Genomic DNA, 18441 nt, shown 5'->3' with positions numbered 1-18441 from the left:
TTGTTGTGTTCTTTTAAATAATTAGAAGCATAATACACTGACTCTTCAGCACTTTCAGTCCCCTATTAATTCTTACCTCGAACAAAGAGCACATGAATTAGTGAAAGAAGTACACGATTAACACAGTTACTTACATCAGGCAAAAGGGTTCAAGGGGAGAGGAGGGCTGACTGGTGACTGGCAGCAGTTTTCCGAGACAACATAGACAACAAAAACTAACGCCTATCAAAGACGGTGCTTCCCCACCTATAGTGCAATGAGGCACGAGTAGAACACACATTCACATCTTCCGTCTCTCACAGCCACACACACATTCCCACACATTTAATTACTCCCTTTAGAGACACAGAACAAGACAAAGTTTGGCTCTGAGGCAAACTTTTCAGTGCAGATGCCTGGATTTTAGGTGTGAGAACAGAAAAATGATGGTGAGGGGGACGACAAAGGTGAGTACAGATACGTGTCAAACATACACACACAGACGCACACAAGTACAAAACAAACACGCCCACAAACACTGAAACACACACTGATAAAAGCAACACAGAAGTGTGTGTCCTTCTAGCGTCCTGTCAGAGACATTACATGGACAATTTGATCCTCTGACGTGTGTCAAAGACTTTTTCTGTTCTTTTTCTTCTTTTTTTTTCTTCTCTCAACTGAGAAAGCAAAAGATTAAGTCCTGGAATGATAGAAAAATAACTGAGTGGTGATACATCGTCCAGAGAGCGCGCTCCAAAAAGTCCAATCCAAATGCAGGATCCTGTAAACCTGTAAAAAGTATGGTGATCATATAGTCTGTCTCTCTGAAGCTGGTCGTCGATAGGACTGTAAAAACGTGAACAATCTTCCCTCCTGACGGATGTTTGCGTTCTCTATCACAGAACTGATAGCAAAAGATGATCTTTGAAAAACAAAACAAACAAAAAAAACAAGAAAAAAAACCCCTAATGAGTCCAATTAGGACTGAGATGAAGAGCATGACGAAGAGGGACACATTTCAGGTTGCGTAACGTGCCAAGACCAATGAGTCTGTCCTCATTTATCCCTCCTCTGACATCAATAATAACCCGACGGATGCTGCAACTTCTTCCCTCTGGGCGGGGGCATCCAAACGGGCCTGGATGGTTTTGTCCCATTGAGAACTACGCAAGATATATTTATATGTATTTATATATTTTCCTATCCGGTACAGCATAGAACTCTTTGACACAGATTTTTCTCTTGTTAGTCTGTACAAGTGCACAAAGCTTTGGTCCTGGTTGAAATGACCACTCTAAGATGGCTTTCTTTTTTTTTTTTCTTGTTTTCAAGAGAGAAACGCTCTAGAGTGAACTACTACACATATCTGAAGAGCACACGAACTACACACATACTACAAACTCTGTGTATTCATGTGTGTGTGTTTGCATGTGTGTGTGAGTAAGAGAGAGGGAGAGAAGGAAGTGTGCGGAAATCCCAAATTTACACCTGACATCAGTTCTGGGCATGTCGTCTTTGTCCGCACGTGTTTAGGGTTTGAGTCCGATGTTCACACTGCAGCTCGTGATGGAGGACCCCCCCTTCTCTCCTTTAGCTCAGCAAATACAGCACAGAGGTTGGAGGATTCATTAGCAGGAGCAGAACGGCACTAGCAGTCGGACACTGGCAGCGTCTCTGCGTCTCTCTTGTCTTTGATGGAGAGAATTATTCACAGATGAGAGGAGAGGGAAAAAAATGGAAAATCTGGAGCTGTAGAGATGATAATGACCTGAGGAAGGAGAGAATAAAGGAGAAGAGGCGGATTAAGCACGCGTGAGACAGTGGGAGACAAGATGATATATAAACAGCATGGAGTTTTTGCAAGTCAGTGAGGAGGAGGGGGAGATGCATTACATAACCCGTAAAATCTAGATTATACAGATGCTTTAGCCTTAGAGCTGCAACATCTGACAACTTCACAGCCGCTGCTTTATCGTGCTCTCACAGTTTGGTCATGCTTTTTAAGACTTGACTAGATGTCCCCGTGTTAATCGGGCTGGAGAGCATCTGCCACACAGCGGCGGACGTGTGCCGGAATGAAGGAGGCTGAGGCGGTCGCAGGGAAATCATGGAGACTTTCAGCTATTTGTGGAATGCTTGAAGCTAATAAACAGACGAGCGACTCACCGTGTTAATCAGAGTGGGGGCTGTCCACCACAATATGCGGCTTAGGGGAGGGTGTTGTGGCACTCTTTGATACAAAAGTACCAATCGCTTTTTCCTGCAGGGAAGAAAGTCTGCAGTTAATGTTTTATTATGAGAAAATAACAGATTATTTCAACTTTATATTTTTAGAGCTGCAAGTGCTTCATGTCTACTGAGAGGTTTAGAAAAGATAGTGACCCTCAGCTGTGGAAAGAAAATCTACTGAAGACCTGAGGGCAGATGTTCACTCTTCCTTTTCATTTAATTTGAATACAGCTATTTTTAATTATCCTATTTTTATTTTTTTTTACTTTTAAAGTATCTGTATTCATTTTAAATGTATTAGGAATCATGGCAACTACATACTTAATGCTTCATAATATAGTTCTTAACTATTCTAAAAATAATTTGTTAATGTTTTTATTCATTTTCCTACATTCTTTATCTAGGACAGAGTATTAGGTCCAGGCTAGAATTTTTTTCTTTCTATTTTAAAAATAAAGTCGTAAAATTACGAGAATAAAGTAGCAACGAGAATAGTTATAAAATTACGAAAATAAACTCATAAAATTACGAGAATAAAGTCGCAGTAAGAATATTTATAAAATTACAAGAATAAAGTCGTAACATTAGGAGAATAAAGTCGTTACACTAGGAGAATAAAGTCATAAAATAACGAGAATAAAGTAGCAATGAGAGTAGTCATAAAATTACAAAAATAAAGTCATAAAATTACGAGAATGAAGTCATAAAATTATGAGAATAAAGTCATAAAATTACGAGTTTAAAGTCTTAAATTTACGAGAATAAAGTCTTAAGTTTAGGAGAATAAAGTCTTAAGTTTACGGGAATAAAGTCGCAACGAGAGTAGTCATAACATTACGAGAATAAAGTCGTAAAATTACGAGAATAAAGTAATAAAATTACAAAAATAAAGTTGTAACTCTATCAGAATAAAATCATACAATTACGAGAATAAAGTCATAAGTTTACAAGAATAAAGTTGTAAAATTACGAGAATAGTCGCAACGAGAGTAGTCATAACATTACGAGCATAAAGTCGTAAAATTACAAGAATAAAGTAATAAAATTACGAGCATAAAGTCGTAAAATTACAAGAATAAAGTAATAAAATTACGAGAGTAAAGTCGTAAAATTACGAGAATAAAGTCGTAACATTATGAGAATAAAGATGTAAAATTACGAGAATAAAGTCATAAAATTACAAAAATAAAGTCGTAACTCTACCAGAATAAAGTCATAAAAATATGAGAATAAAGTAATAGAATTACGAGAATAAAGTCCAAAAATTACGAGAAACAAGTTGTATTTTATGACAACTCTTACAGGAAGCACCGTCTCCCCTAAAATGAGGAATGTCGAGCATCATGTCAAGTTATACTTTGCCTCTGGTTTCACAAATAAGAAAATCTTTTAGCACCAGAATCAAATTGGGCAGAATGTCAAAGTGGACTCAGGTTGCTAACTGGTGGAGCTGGTCGACCGGCATATGTTGGTTGGAGCTCAAAGATTTCTTTCTGAAAAGGGTTAAGATGGGTATGATGACTTAATTCTCGCAATATTACAACTTTATTCTTGTTATGTTACGACTTTATTCTCATAATATTACAACTTTATTCTCGTAATGTAACGACTTTATTCTCAAAATAAAAAAATCTCTAGTCTGGCTCTAATACTCGGTCGTACTTTATGCCATCCATCTCCTGTGTTTTCTCACTTATCAACACAAAAATGCCTCCGCAGTTTTTCATCCTCTATAATTGATTAGTTTTACTGACGTTTAATTTGTTTTTGTTTTATTTCATCCTTCTTGATTTAATTAGTTTGATAATTTGTCAGATGATTGTCTCCCTTTCTGTTTTTAAATCCACTTTGTGTTCCATATAAAAGTAGGAAACATGATGTGTAATTAAAGTTAGATTGATTCACAATCATTATGGACATAATTTATGTAATTATTGCCTCTAACCATGTTTTTCAAAAAAAGATACAATTTTCTTCTTTATTTTTGCGTATGTTTGAATATGTTTTCATCTTCTCTCAAACATGTGGGTAAAATTAGACTTAGACAGATTTATTTGTCCTTTTGTTTACATAAGTATAAAACAAAAGGAAATTTCATTTGGAAAAGCTCTCTGGACCATTTCATCTTTTTTAAAACCCTTGAAAAATAGTTAAAAGATATATATATATATATATATAAACAGTAATATAAACATATAACTGTAAATTTACAATTCTAACATTTGCATTATTTTTTTATTGTACAGAAAGCCTCTGTTATGTAAAAACATTCACCTTCATCCTTTAATAAGAGGTGCTGAAGGCTCGAAAATTGATTTTATCTTGAGAGGTTTATGGCCTTTCCAGGTAATGATCTAGGCTGCAGCTCATGATTTCTCTTTGAGAGCTTAAGAAAGATTTGTTTAACTCCACTCATTTGATTTCATGGGAGACACCAAATAATTCAGTGAGGCTCTAAGGAGGAGAAATGCAAATCTACAAATTGAGAATATCTATCAAAGCCATTTGTAAACTAATGCAGATCTCATTGCCCTCTGTTCAAACAGCTGTGTGTGACCACAGGTCATGTGTATACGTGTGGTAGCTCTTTTCCAAGGCTGGCTAGAAGATCTGAATCTCCACTTTCAGATACTAAGGACTATAATGGTGGTGGCAGCATAATGCTGCGGGACCGTTTCACGTTCAGTGCTACTGGCGCATTGTACAAATAATCTTTTTTTTTTTTTACTGCAACTTTGTTCACTATATTGAGAACCGTCCAGTGTATCCTTCATTGAGAAGTGGGCTGCTACTTATTCTGGGAGTTTTCTGATCAGAAACCCTGAGATCCAGTCTGTGGAAATCAAACCAGGGATCTAACAGCCTTCCAGGAAAAGGGGCCTGCTCTGACTAATACATCCCACTCCCAGAAATTAGACTATATCCACATTTTAACAGGAAAATAAATGCATAAGCAAACCCAGAATGGTGTCAAATGGATGAAGAAGACTAAGATTAAAGCTGGGTTTATGTTGAACGTGTTTATGAGGCTAGAAGACATCATTTTAGCAGAGGTCAAACAGCCAGATTTTCAGCGTCACACATGTAGAGAAATTTGTAGATAATTATAGCGAGAATTCACAAATATAAACATCTACAGATATCATCTTATATGGCTCATAAATATCACCATATTCAACAAAATGTGAAAACCTCTAAGAAAGAAATTACTGTCATTCTTGGTTGACAGGGACTGAGCCCTTCATCCCCCCTAGAGGTGGACAAAATATTAGGTACAGCAGGGCGAAGCTGCACCAAGTCAAGCATTACCCAGCCATCAGCCATGACAGAATTTGCTCTGAACTTCTCCACTTAGATTTCAGTGGAATTAAAATAGTTTCTTTTCTTAATGTTTTGTTTTCTCCGAGTAATAACATTTTACCTACTACTATTTAGGCTTTTTTGTTAAATAAAGTTAAGCATTTTCATTTCTAAATTTGTTGTCAATTGTTGTTTTAGTTGTTGTAAAAACAAAGACACTAAGACATCCAAATAATACTTTTAATGCATTTAATCATTTGTATCTTTCAGGTATAATAACTAAAACATTAAATAACTATTAGCATAATGTTTATTTCATCTCACAGCCCTACAGCATTAACAGTCTGACATTTAACAAACCAGGAACATTAAAGACACACGATTAAATCGAACAGCAACCTCACTGACAGTGTTGCAGCGTTAGCCACACTTATCGGGGTCAAAATCTACACAAATGCTTCTTCATTACTGTTAAGTTGTTCTTTATTAAGCTATATAAGACAATTAAATGTAAATGCGGCAGCAAAATGAAAGAAAATGTAAGTCAACACATTTTAGTCAGCAGACATTTTACAAAATAAAGATTCTGTCTTTCTTTCAGCCTGTTGATGATAAAAGCTCTTCCTTTCTAGGCTTCAGTTAGAGACAGAGATCCCAGCTTTACTTAACGTCCTCAAATAATGGCAGTTAGTCAGGCCTCCATCTCACGGTTATAGCTGGTGCAAAATCCTCCAAGTTTGTTGGTTTTTTTATGTCTTTAAATAGTTTTATCTCTTCCTATTTAAACTGTTACACCTTCATATTCCATCACATGCTCTTAGATCGTCTGAGAACATGGTTTTAGCAGTCCCAAATACCTTCTAAAAATCCAGAAGAATGAGATGCTGAAGGTCGTGTCTTTGTTGATCCTATCTCTTTTTGTTTTTAAAACTGTTTTAGTTTTTAATTTTGTTTAAAAACACACGTTAATGTTGCAGAGCACAGGTCAGCGTCTATGTTGTATTTTAAGGGCTTTAGAAATAAAATTGGTGTAGTAAAGGTTTCAGCAACTCGCTCTATTTAATTTCCGTCAATATTCAGCTTTACAGGGCATTTGGCTGAGCTGGAGGTATCTTCTGGTTAAAATTGAGTGTTTCCTCTCCACTCTCACTGCATGCATGCTCTGTGTGAGGGATTACTGTAGTGACAGCAAAACACTATCTACTGTCGCCACATGCTCATCCAGGAGTGAATCCTGGGAAATCAATGACTGGATAAAATCAGCTGCTTTTCCTTTGATAAAAACTAAAATCTAATTAAATTGTCTCTATAAAGAACCTTGAGATGACATGTTATAAACTGCCACTATGTTAATTAACTGAAATTGATTTGAATTTCCTGATTTATGCAGCTCAAAAAATATCTTCATGTGATTCATCTTGTTTTTTTCCCCATTTTGAGACTCACAGGAAAATGACTCAGATTGATATAATATTCGTATCTCAGTTAAACACAACATAAGTGTCAGAATGTGTGTCTCAAAACAAAGTTAAAGATGAGCTGGCATGGAGAAAATCGAAACAAAACACCAGGAGTGGCAGACATTAACAGAACTCTGGCATAGCAGAAAAAAAGAGTATTTTCCTGGTGGGGAGTGCAGATAAATGGCAGGCTTAAATAGCAGGCTAACAGGTGGGGAGCATGAGTTAAATGAGTAGCAATGGGTGATCTGAATGAGCTGACTGCATGGTGGCAGAAGCTTAGAGCAGAAACCAAGACCTGAACCAAGCAGACACAAGAACGTCTTCTAATATAGGAGAAAGTTAACAGAAACATAAAAAACAAAAAAATAAGAACCACAAAAAAAAAAAAAAAATCATAGATCAGGCAGGAAATGTAAATAATCATATTTTTGGCCTATTAATGTGCCTACCTCAACGAGCTGATGCCAGTGCTCTATTGGTTTCCGTGGATTTGCCAGCATGGCTGTCCAGTGTTCCCTCCCGGGACCGTCAGCGTCGCTTCCCACTCGACACATGCCTATAACCTCGTTATGACCGATGCTGCCACACAGAGAGGGAGGATCAAACAGGACAGATAGTGCTTCACAAAAAGGAATGGGAGGAGAAAAGAGGCAGGCTCGGTAACATAAAAGAAAAGCATTAAAAAGAAAACAAATCTGACTCATTTATCAACCTTAAGCTTTTGGACAAACCTGACAAACGTCTGGGGGAAGTTGTCAAACACTAGCTCACAATTACAGCTATGGATAAAGCTGCACACCTATGCCAACGCTGTGTCTACACAGCATAATAGGGAGGCGGTGCATTTATACACAAACACATAAAGCAGCCAAGTAATGCTGCAAGGGACTGCGAGATAAATATTGGCAGGGTCGCACGTCTTCTTTCCCTATTAGCATAAATCATGCTTATTCATGAGGTCCTCATCCATGTAAAACAGGAATCATTCACCAGGAGGGTGCTTCTTACGGGGGCCCTCGTCATGTTCGACACCCCAAAAAATCAACATCGTGCTGCATGCACAAAGACGTTTGACAAACAGCTGCTTCCCAGTAACCATCAGTCTGCTGTTAAAGCGCCCGGAGCATGCAGGAACGCAACCATAGCCTGGGCCTGCTCACCAATCATAATCCATCACAGCGATGATGATGGAAACGCTCTCTATGTTTTCATTGGGAATGTCAAACACCAGAGCCTCGTTGTACGTGGGGTTCAGCGTGTTCTTCTTAATGGAGGTCTTCCTCTTTTTTAGCCGCCGGCCGTCGCTTATCAGAGAGGCCTTCACGTACGGGTCTGGAGCACAGACAGGACAGGAGAGAAAGATGGAATTAGGAGGAGAAGGTGGGAGACACATGCAGGGCAGAAGCACAAAGCGTGAGATAAGAGTTTGCATGTATCTGCATCTGTCACACATGAAAGCTGTGCAGGATGGAGTCGCTGAAGCAAAGCTGGATTAGGAACACAAGGGGGGGCAGAACAGGTTAGATTCCTTCAGTATGTGACAGTAGCCAGGAACAATCACACACACCCTACACTGCATGTCTGTATCTTATGATACTCTTAAATCAAGCTGTGATCAATGAGGCAATAATAACTGTAGGCGTAATCTGTTGATGTGTGTAACTTTTATAGATACGAAAAAAACACATCCATGTAATGCATTATTTATTTTCTTATCCTTATTATACTATTTGTTACCTTCCCTGGTCACTGTTGCAGCTACAGGAGCAGGCGATCGATTATGAAGATCATGCAACATGAAATTACTCTGCATGAAGGTTTGTTTGGAAAAGTATTTACACTCCATCGATCTTTATCCATATTTTGGGAAATGAAGTGTGCTTAAAAATTCATTAGAAATAAAATTCTGAAAGGTGTGGCAAGCATTTTGTTTAAAAGTATAGTGGAGCGTGTTCTTTTTGCAGGTGGATCTTCTAAATGTCAATCATTCTGGTGATATGTTTTCGTAAGGCCGTCCTACGAGCTCGTCACCTTTTTTCCCTTACCCGAGGTGAGTCTGACATAGTGGAAAAATTGCAAATCTTCTTTTGGAAAGTAAGCTTATATTAGCCATGCAAACAGCAATTTTTAAACAGAGCGTGCACGAGGAAAAATGGGTTCTTGCATGCTCTCGCACAAGTTTAATAGGCCTTCCTTCTCAAGAGCGGGTACAGGGTTGTGATTTTTTTTTTTTTTTAAGTGGAGAAAATCAATCAATCCATCCATCCATCCATAAAAATGTTCTATTTTTAGTCGAATTGATTACTGCAACAGTGTTTTCACAGGTCTGCCTAAAAAGTGGATCAGACAGCTGCAGCTGATCCAGAATGCTGCTGCCCGTGTCCTCACTAAGACTAAGAAAGTAGAGCACATCACCCCGGTTCTAAAGTCCTTACGCTGGCTCCCTGTATCTCAGAGAATAGACTTTAAAATAGTTCTGTTATTCTATAAATCTCTGAATAGCTCAGCACCTAAATACATCACAGACTTGCTATCAGTGTATCAACCCTCCAGACCACTCAGGTCTTCTGGCTCCAGCCTGCTCTGCATACCTAGAACCAGAACTAAACATGGAGAAGCAGCATTTAGTTCCTATGCTCCACTTATCTGGAACAAACTTCCAGAAAACTGTAAAAGTGCGGAAAGCCTGAGTTCCTTTAATTCAAGACTAAAAACACATTTGTTTAGGATTGCCTTCAACTGATCTAGTTAAACAGTTCAACTAAAACATATTTTCTTTAATCCAACTGTTTTTAATATTCTTTTTTGTTTCTGCATTTTTTATTTTATTTTATTAATTTTTTATATTATTTCTTCCTACTTGCTTTGATTCTGTTTTATCTTCCTGTATTTTAATCATGTAAAGCACTTTGCATTGTCTTTGTACTGAATTGTGCTATACAAATACATTTGCCTTGCCTTGCCTATGACGGCCTGAAGGGAAATTAGAAAAAAAAAAAAAGAGTCCTGGCGGTTAAGGTGCCCAGTAGGCAGCTCAGGAGAAAGCTGAATGATTCACAGTTGTCCAGAGGCTCAAGTTAACTCTGGAGGAGCTGCAGTGATACACAGCTCAGGTGGAGCAATCTGTGAAACTATTAATGGTGCTACTGACAACTCTAACAAATCTAAACTTTATAGAAAAGTGATGAGGTCTAAGCCGAAAGAAATCCTGCTAGCATTTCTATGCCATGTAGGAGACACAATAAACATTTAAAGGATTAGATTAAAGTTGAACTTATTTATAATTAGTGAAAGCATCACAACTGTTAAGCACAGCTGTGACAGAATGATGCTGTGGGGATGCTTTTTAGATTTGAGGTTAAACGCAGCTTTTGAAGGTACCAAAATAATTGAGAAAGGGGCAGAAGTTCACTTCCTGTTGGACAAACACCCCACAAACAGTCTGAGATAAAAGCAAATGGTTTGGGTCAGGGGTGACCTAACCTTGAAAATTAATTTGTGTGGCTGTTTTTTCTTAAAAGGATTATTGGACTTTTGCAGTTTTTTTTTTTTTTTTTCTAAGATTTTCAACCTCTTATCCAAAAGGCTTCTTCAATAATTGTTACACAAAAATTTGCACAAACTTCAGGAGCTTAATAAGGCTGCACAGAAATGAAAACCACACTTTAAATAATAAAAAAAACACTTTCCTGCCGCTTCAAAATCCTGCACAGCTTTCTTTGATGCATCAGAATTATATCCACCCCAATGCAACCAAACTCAAGCCTCTTAGAGAAGAGATGTAGAAAGGAGTGGGTGTTTGGAAGGGACTTAATGAGTGGTGTCTAAATGAAATTGTAACGTGTCATTGCATTAGATTATTATTAGCTGACGAAGCTCCAAATACTACTTCACAGAGAAAACTTTCATGGAAGCATATATTTGAAGAGTGAAACACCAACAGGAGTTTATTGACAGTAACCAAGCTGCTTCCTGTCTCATCCTTCCTGTTAATGCTTCCAGTCAGAGCCGAGCTGGAGGTCCAGCAGCAGCCTGATGACGTGCGATTTATTCACCTGAGAAACCCGTCAGGTCCATGGCTTTGAGGTTGGTGGCCTTGATGATTGTAGCGGTGAGTCTGCCTGCGGTGGGCAGGTAGCACAGCGAGAAATTAAGCTCCCCGAGATCAGCCTTCTCCTGCAGATAAACAGACGAACAGGGATCAGAGACGAGGCGGCGCAGCTTCGATCGCTCACACAGCACGCGAGAAACCGATTCAGCTGGAGAAAACACTGACAGACACAGATCTGATGCTCTGATATGAAAAGATCTACGTCTGTAACAGTAGGAGACTTGATGAGGAGGGTTTAGAGGGAAAGTAGTGTCCCTCCAAACCTTCCAAGTCCTAAAGTGGAGAAAATGTTAGGTAAAAAACAATTATTCCCCTAGATCTGTATGTTTTTATCTCCCTCCACCTCTTCCATCGAGTGAACATTGGTTATGAAATCACTGCTTCTCAGGTCATTCCACAGTGTGAATACTCCTCAGTGGCTTCGAGTCGCACTGATCAATACTTCCCCAAATGAAACACTGGCATAGACAGATGCTTTAAACTTATTTAATAAATTAAACCCTGATGCCAAAAATGTTAAAAGCCCAGCTCCGTCTAATTTGCTAATAGCCTATATGAATATTTCATATAAATCTTGCTGGACATAAACCAATATGAAGTTTGGATTTGGCCAGTAGAGTCCTTCCACTAATCTATACAAACTCTCTTAAGAATATTTTTCACACGACCAGACTTCTAATGAATCCATCCTGCAGGCAGACTCAGAGCCAAAGCCATGGATGGAAACAGTTTGGATGTACCTCACAATCTGAGCATGTCAGCGTTTTCCACTCCCCTCGATCCCAAACTAATCAGAGAAGCAGGAAACAGTTCAACACATTCATTAGGGAAGATCGGATGTCAAAATGAAGCTTGAATGTTTTAATGCTGTGAGAAGGGTGGCGCCTCTCATGGACAAAATGTTGATTTCAGAAGTGGGGGGGGGGGACATAAGTATTTTTTAATATAACGAACTTCAGCATGTTTCAACGTCCAATAACAGACCCGATTCAGTGGCACATCAGATGTTTAGATGAAGGGTAACATTGTTTTTGGACAGTAAAAAAAGTTCAGGGGACCAAAACAGACCTTTGAAAACATGTAGGGGACATATCCCCCCTGACCCCTCCCAAAACGAGCAGACTAGGTTTCCTTGAAAAATCGCTCACATTTCTGACATCAAAATAAAAAATGTATAAAAAAAAAATAAATAAATAAATTTTTTCGTTTGCATGAATATATTGAGCTGTGATCTGTTAAACTATTGATCTTGTTTCACCGCAGGCAAATTTAACATTTTAAAAAGAATCTGCTGAATAAAAATTTTCAAAAATAAATACAACTTATGTGGATTTTCTTAACTAACTAATCCTGATGTGTGTTTATAGTGATCGTGGTTATTTTTCATTTGGGTTATATAAGGTAGATTTTAAGTCCTTAGTTGTCAAGACTTGGTTTAAAGGTTTTTGATTGGACCCAAAAGCAGAAGCTGAGAGGCAGAGGTGAGTTCTTGGAGGGTTTAATGAGAGATCAGGCAAACAAAAAACAGGTATCCAAAAATCCAACTTAAAAATGTTAAACAAAAACAGGAATCCAAAAATCCAACGTAAAAATCAAACACTAACCAGACCCATGGAGGAAAATCATCAAGGAGCCAGGGTGAGGAAAGGTAAGACGAGGAACCAGCAAAGAGGGACTGCAGAGGGAGTGTATTTATGGCTGACTGAACAAAGGTAGAGCTAATGAGCTGATAGGGAACAGGTGTGATTAGAGCTGACGAGGAAGCCAAGGGAAAAGAACACAAGGAGGCAGCAGAGGACAGACAGAAAAACCTAAGCAACTTAAATGAATCCAGACACACCAAAAAGGCTAGAAAACAATGAAAAACCTGGCTAAACTTGAAACAGAAAACTTAAAGAAAAACAACAGAACCAAGATCGTTACATTAGTCGAGTCTCAAGTCGTGACAGGTGACTTTCAAATCAGTTCTGAAGTCTGTGACTTCAAATTTCAAGCCATTTCCATTTTTATTTTCAAACGGAGTTATTATATGCCAAATGTAAATAACTAACCATGTTACTTTTTAAATGTGTATTTTTGTTCAACGCTGTATCAAACTACTGCAGCTAAACAATTTCTAATGAGACAAAATTAGTTAATCTAATAGTAGCAAAAGAAAGAACCACTGACCCATATTTATAAAACGTTCAAACTATGGTTGAAAATGGTTCAGTCCCTTTCTGCAATTCTTTTCTTGCATGGTTTGCAAATTACCTTTCATTTATCCTTGGGTAGGTTGAAGTTTATGTACCAGAAAACAATTACTCCTGGAAGCATATTTGTTCTTTTTTCTGGTCAATTTGATCGGCTGTGCTTCAGCTCAGGCATTTTAGTGGAAAGAGTGAGCTAATTACTGGTGCGTGCTTCTTAAAAAACAGGTATTTTAAAGCAAGAATTAATTATCATATCTTAAATGAAAGACATAACATTACACATACATTATTGCACAACTAAAAGTAAGACCAGAACTTAGAGATCTTGAATCTAGTTGATTATCCCCTTTAAAAAGCCAGCAATCAAAGGCAGAGTTTAACTTGTGGCAAAAAGAACTATAAAAATAGTCCAACAAAAAAAGTTTGATTTTGAAAAATGTTTTTCCACATGAAAAACTCCTTAACAAAAAAGCAGAATCATTTTTTTTCCTCAATAGCTTTCCATAGGTGGTTTAAAACTCCCAAAAGTCCTAAATCACTCTCCAAAAGCCAGAATTATTGGGTTTTAAACTGTAAAAATGTTTTAAGGTTGTGAGACAAATATATTTCTTTAACATTTAAAAAAAAAATTATAATTTTGATTGCCTAAAAGGGCATCCATTCATTTCAATTGAAAATGAAAAATTTAAAAATTTTGTTCAGTTGGCAAGATTATAATGACTGAGATACAGTATGTTCAGTTACATAGAATTTCTGAATCATGAACCGACCACATTTCTATGTGTTTTTCTATTGTTCTAATTGTTTGAATTACCCATATAAATCTATAATCTACGTAAGAATCTTTAGCTGTTATTTAATAAGATTATATATATTTTGTAAAGCAGAGGAAGTACGAGATCCAGGATACAAGCGGCCAAAAAATGAGTTTTCTGCTTAGGGTGGCTGGGCTCCCCCTTAGAGATAGGGTGAGAAGCTTGGTCATTCTCGAGAGGCTTGGAGTAGAGTCACTTCTCCTCCACATTGGGAGGACTCAGCAGAGGTGTCTCTGACATTTTTTTTTACAAATTCACCCCTCACGATGGAGGGACTATAGCCCTATTAACACTACCCTCTAAAAACTGATCTATACCAAGTATGGATCAGTTAACCGTGCCGCATTTGGTTCCTTATAACCATATACACACCCCTCTAGTATGGTTCCTCACCTCATAGAGGCATTGGGATATTTAATTATTTGTGGAATGACAGGCGAAAAAGGCAGCCTTTCGTGAATTTATTTCACAGAGGTGGCTTTTAGGAATTTGATATGACAAACGATAGGCTAATCAGGGCTTACAGAAGCAGGAAACAATGACAGACGTTGAGGTTCATCACACTCGTAAGCAGAATCATCACTAGAAATCATGTGGCAAGGTAGGGAAGCTAGTATTTTTATGAATGTTTGAAATTTCATGATTACGAATTCTTTGTTATCCGAAAACCAAGCCTGAATTGAACCGTGCCAAGCCCTATTGATGAACTAGTACCAGTTTAATGCGGTGTGGTTGTGTCTGGCACGCTCCGGTTAAGTTGTGCGTGCCATTTACAGAGCTGGAGGAGGTGTCTGCAGAGAGGGAAGTCTGGGAGTCTCTGCTGAGACTGCTGCCCCTAGCCTGGTCCTGGATGAAGCCGAAGACGAGTATGAATAGTTTACTAACGTTTTTACGCATCCAGAGATCTGTTCCATGAATGGTCTACACAAAGCATACAGCTCTCATTTAACCACATAGCTCCTTCAAAGTTCAAATTATATCAGAACCGAGATTTTATTGTAGTTTGGTATCTTACTGCAGTGCCCTCCACGATGTCCCTCCAGATGGGTTTGTCCCCGCTGCCCTCACTGAAGTCCAGCAGGTTGTCCACCACCACCTGACCTATTAGGTCGTGTCTGGAGAAGCGGTCGAAGTCGTACACTGAGAAATGCAGCTTCCTGGAATGTAGCTCGTTCAGCGGCACGCCGAACTGGAACGTCTCGTTGAACACTGGGTTTAAGGTCTTTCTGTGGACCTGAGAGACAGAAACAATCTGGGTTAATGTGCTGAATCGCACCAAGCTTTCATAAGCACACCTTAGCGAGAAATCTTCAGGACATGGAAAGATTTAAAAACAGTTTGGAAAGGAAACAAATGTAGTTAAAATTTGAAATCTCTTTTCTATTTTTGTATTTAATGAGTTACATTAATCTAAGGAAGACTAGAAATGGAAGAAAGAGATTTATGTAAAGCAATGGGGAAAATCCAATAAAAGCGGAACAAGTTTTATTGGATTTTGGAGGAAAAGCAGCAGCTAAAAGCTTTTGATACAATTAAGGAATCTTTAATGGATGTTGATCAAGAACCTACAAGTACATGTTCATACAATGCTAACATGAAAAGATGTCAGCAATAAACTTAAAATCCGTAATACCATAATGATTGCTGGCAGCCAATCCAATAAGGGTAAATTTGAATTCATATTTCTCCCTGGAGATTAATCTTTCCTTAGTGGAATACATTAAAGACAGCTAAAGATCTTTCCAGCAGTGGGCATCTCAGCAAAGTCATCCCAAGGTTAGACTGAGCAACGTCCAGAGAAGTTGGCACCGAGACTTCAGTTGGCGAAGCTGCTGGAACAAAGTTCCTTGATAAACAATGTTCACAGCCAAGTTAGGAGAGAAAACATCAGCTGTAGGTAGGAGATTTATACACCCAACTCCCTCCCTCCCTTCCCTGGTTAAACCACAATGGTGGAGGGTTGATGATATGGGATTGTTGTGACGCCTTAAGCTCACGATCAAACTTAAACTCCTGAGTTTATGTACCAAGAGCTGAAACTGAGGCCAATCTCTTTGCTGCTTCGCCTAAACTGGGTCACAGCAGCAGATGTACATCATGGCTAGAAGAGCAGAATTACGACTATTTGACTGTTTTGACTATACAAATATAATCTGTTTGCCTTAGAAAACCCATGTTATACATTTAAACTGCACTTACCAGTAAAAGTACATTACTTGCAAAATAAAAATGCTAACTATGTTAATTTCACTAATGAGGAAGAGGTATTTGAAAAATTTGTATTGAAAATGCAACATATGAAGCTATATATTTGATATTTAGGTAATATTTCATTCTCTATAATAAAATGATTTAGCTGCAGTAAAAAAACAAACCTTAATGTTCTTCAACTACCTACTATTAATAATATTACTGCCTTCAGCAATTGTTAAGTCGACACACAATAAATAAAAAGAGACGTATTTAGAACCTCCTCCTCTCATTCCTTAATATTGCCTCTGGCCAGGAGTCCTAATGAATGCAGCATATTACTCAAGCATGGTACATGCTGAACAATTACACAGTAACTCAAGAGCTGTATTGTATGGTATCAGCCCTTATTATTAAATAATCATATCAACATTTTAGTCTCAGCATCGATTTGCTTTGTTGCCGTTTCAGAAACAGGCCAGTGTTTCTCAAAGCTGCAAAGAACTAAAGAGGGATTTTAGAGCAAAGTCAGTGAATTTCTTTTATGAAGATGAGTCTTAAAATCCTAAAATGAGATTTTCAAATAATCTTCTGTGCTGCATATTTGGAAGCAATCAAAAACTGCACCTTTATCTCCACAACAAGGAAACAAAAAACAACAGACAAACAAACGATCTCCTTGGGATTTCTGTCTTTGAACACTTGCTTAGTGATGTGAATGCAGACGTTCAGTTTAGACTCATTGCTGTGATGAGTGATTTAAATATTCAACAAGTGGTTGGTTTGTCATTTCTCAGTGTGCCTTTTTTTTTTAGCTTTGAATAAAAACAAACCTCCCTTCCATTTCTATCCAAAACATTTAGCAAATGTTAAAAACCTCAGTTTCTGTAAATCAAAAACAGATCAAAGGAAAAAAAGGTAAAAGATAAACACCGTTCCTGGTAAAAGTTGACAGTTCTCTACAACATCTCGTCTTCATTAAATGAAAAGAGGACATGAGAACAAGGAATAAAAGCAAGGATAACGCAGAATTAATAAAGTGTCCTGTAGAAACTGCCAGAGATGTGGGATCTTGAGTCAACGAGTCATCTCTATGTCTTGTTTTTGTTCAGTCCAACCACTGAACCAGGTAAGTCCTATCTATACAGGGCAAACTGGATTGGACTCACCTGGTTCAGTGGTTGGGCAGAACAAAAAATGACAGAGATGACGGTACAGCGCCGTGAAGCGGGCGCTGTACCGTCATCGTGGTGGTGAAGGTGGTCATCGTCATGGTGAAGAGAGAGCTGAGTCAAAGAGCGAAGCTGTCGATTTACTGGTTGATCTACGTTCCTACCCTCATCTATGGTCATGAACTCTGGGTCATGACCGAAAGAATGAGATCGCGGATACAAGCGGCCGAAATGGGTTTCCTCCGTAGGGTGGCTGGGCTCTCCCTTAGAGATAGGGTCATCCGGGAGGGACTCGGAGTAGAGCCGCTGCTCCTCCACGTCGAGAGGAACCAGTTGAGGTGGCCGGGGCATCTGGTTAGGGTGCCTCCTGGACGCCTCCCTGGTGAGGTGTTCCAGGCACGTCCCACCAGGGGGAGGCCATGGGGAAGACCCAGGACACGCTGGAGAGACTATGTTTCTCGCCTGGCCTGGGAACGCCTTGGGGTTCCTCCTGAGGGGCTAGAAGAAGTGGTTGGGTAGAGGGAAGTCTGGGCCTCCCTTCTTAAGCTGCTGCCCCCGCAACCCAACACCGGATAAGCGGAGGAAGATGGATGGATGGATGGAGATGACTTGTTGACTCCAGATCCCCCATTTCTGGAATCTGCCTATAAGAAATTTATTGCAGATCCTTTAAATCCTGTAAGCTGTGATTTGGGGCCTTCATAGATTAGCCCTGCTTATCCAGAACATCCTAAAATGCCCCATGCATAAGAAACTGCAACAAGATTCTGTCAGAACCAACACCAACTCATTCAGCAATCTCAATTCAATTCAATTCAGTTTATTTATATAGCGCCAAATTCACAACACATGTCATCTCAAGGCACTTTACAGTTCAACCAGATCATACAGTCAAATTGATACAAAGTTTTCTATCTAAGGAAAACCAGTTGATTGCATTGACTCATTGACTCAAATACAATCCCTCACACTAAGCATGCTTGTAGC

General features: G+C 38.6%; 1 protein-coding gene across 1 annotated transcript in view; it reads right to left on the bottom strand.

Moving 5' to 3' along the window:
* Positions 1–600: 600 nt before the first annotated feature.
* syt3 (synaptotagmin III) overlaps positions 601–18441 on the bottom strand; it is a 75614-nt gene continuing 57773 nt past the window's right edge. The window contains exons 8-13 of the mRNA XM_038297328.1: positions 15108–15326; positions 11030–11150; positions 8135–8306; positions 7424–7553; positions 2149–2242; positions 601–1750 (exon numbers count right to left, since the gene is read on the bottom strand). Of these exons, the coding sequence (XP_038153256.1) occupies positions 2153–2242; positions 7424–7553; positions 8135–8306; positions 11030–11150; positions 15108–15326 (732 nt within the window). The 3' untranslated portion in view covers positions 601–1750; positions 2149–2152. The remainder of the gene's footprint in view (positions 1751–2148; positions 2243–7423; positions 7554–8134; positions 8307–11029; positions 11151–15107; positions 15327–18441) is intronic.

Source organism: Cyprinodon tularosa, unplaced genomic scaffold, assembly GCF_016077235.1.
Source record: "Cyprinodon tularosa strain WSP-4 unplaced genomic scaffold, ASM1607723v1 ctg386, whole genome shotgun sequence".
In the NCBI taxonomy this organism is placed as follows: Eukaryota; Metazoa; Chordata; class Actinopteri; order Cyprinodontiformes; family Cyprinodontidae; genus Cyprinodon; species Cyprinodon tularosa.
Note: the sequence above shows the minus strand (reverse complement) of the source record. Positions and strands in the feature narration are given on the sequence as shown.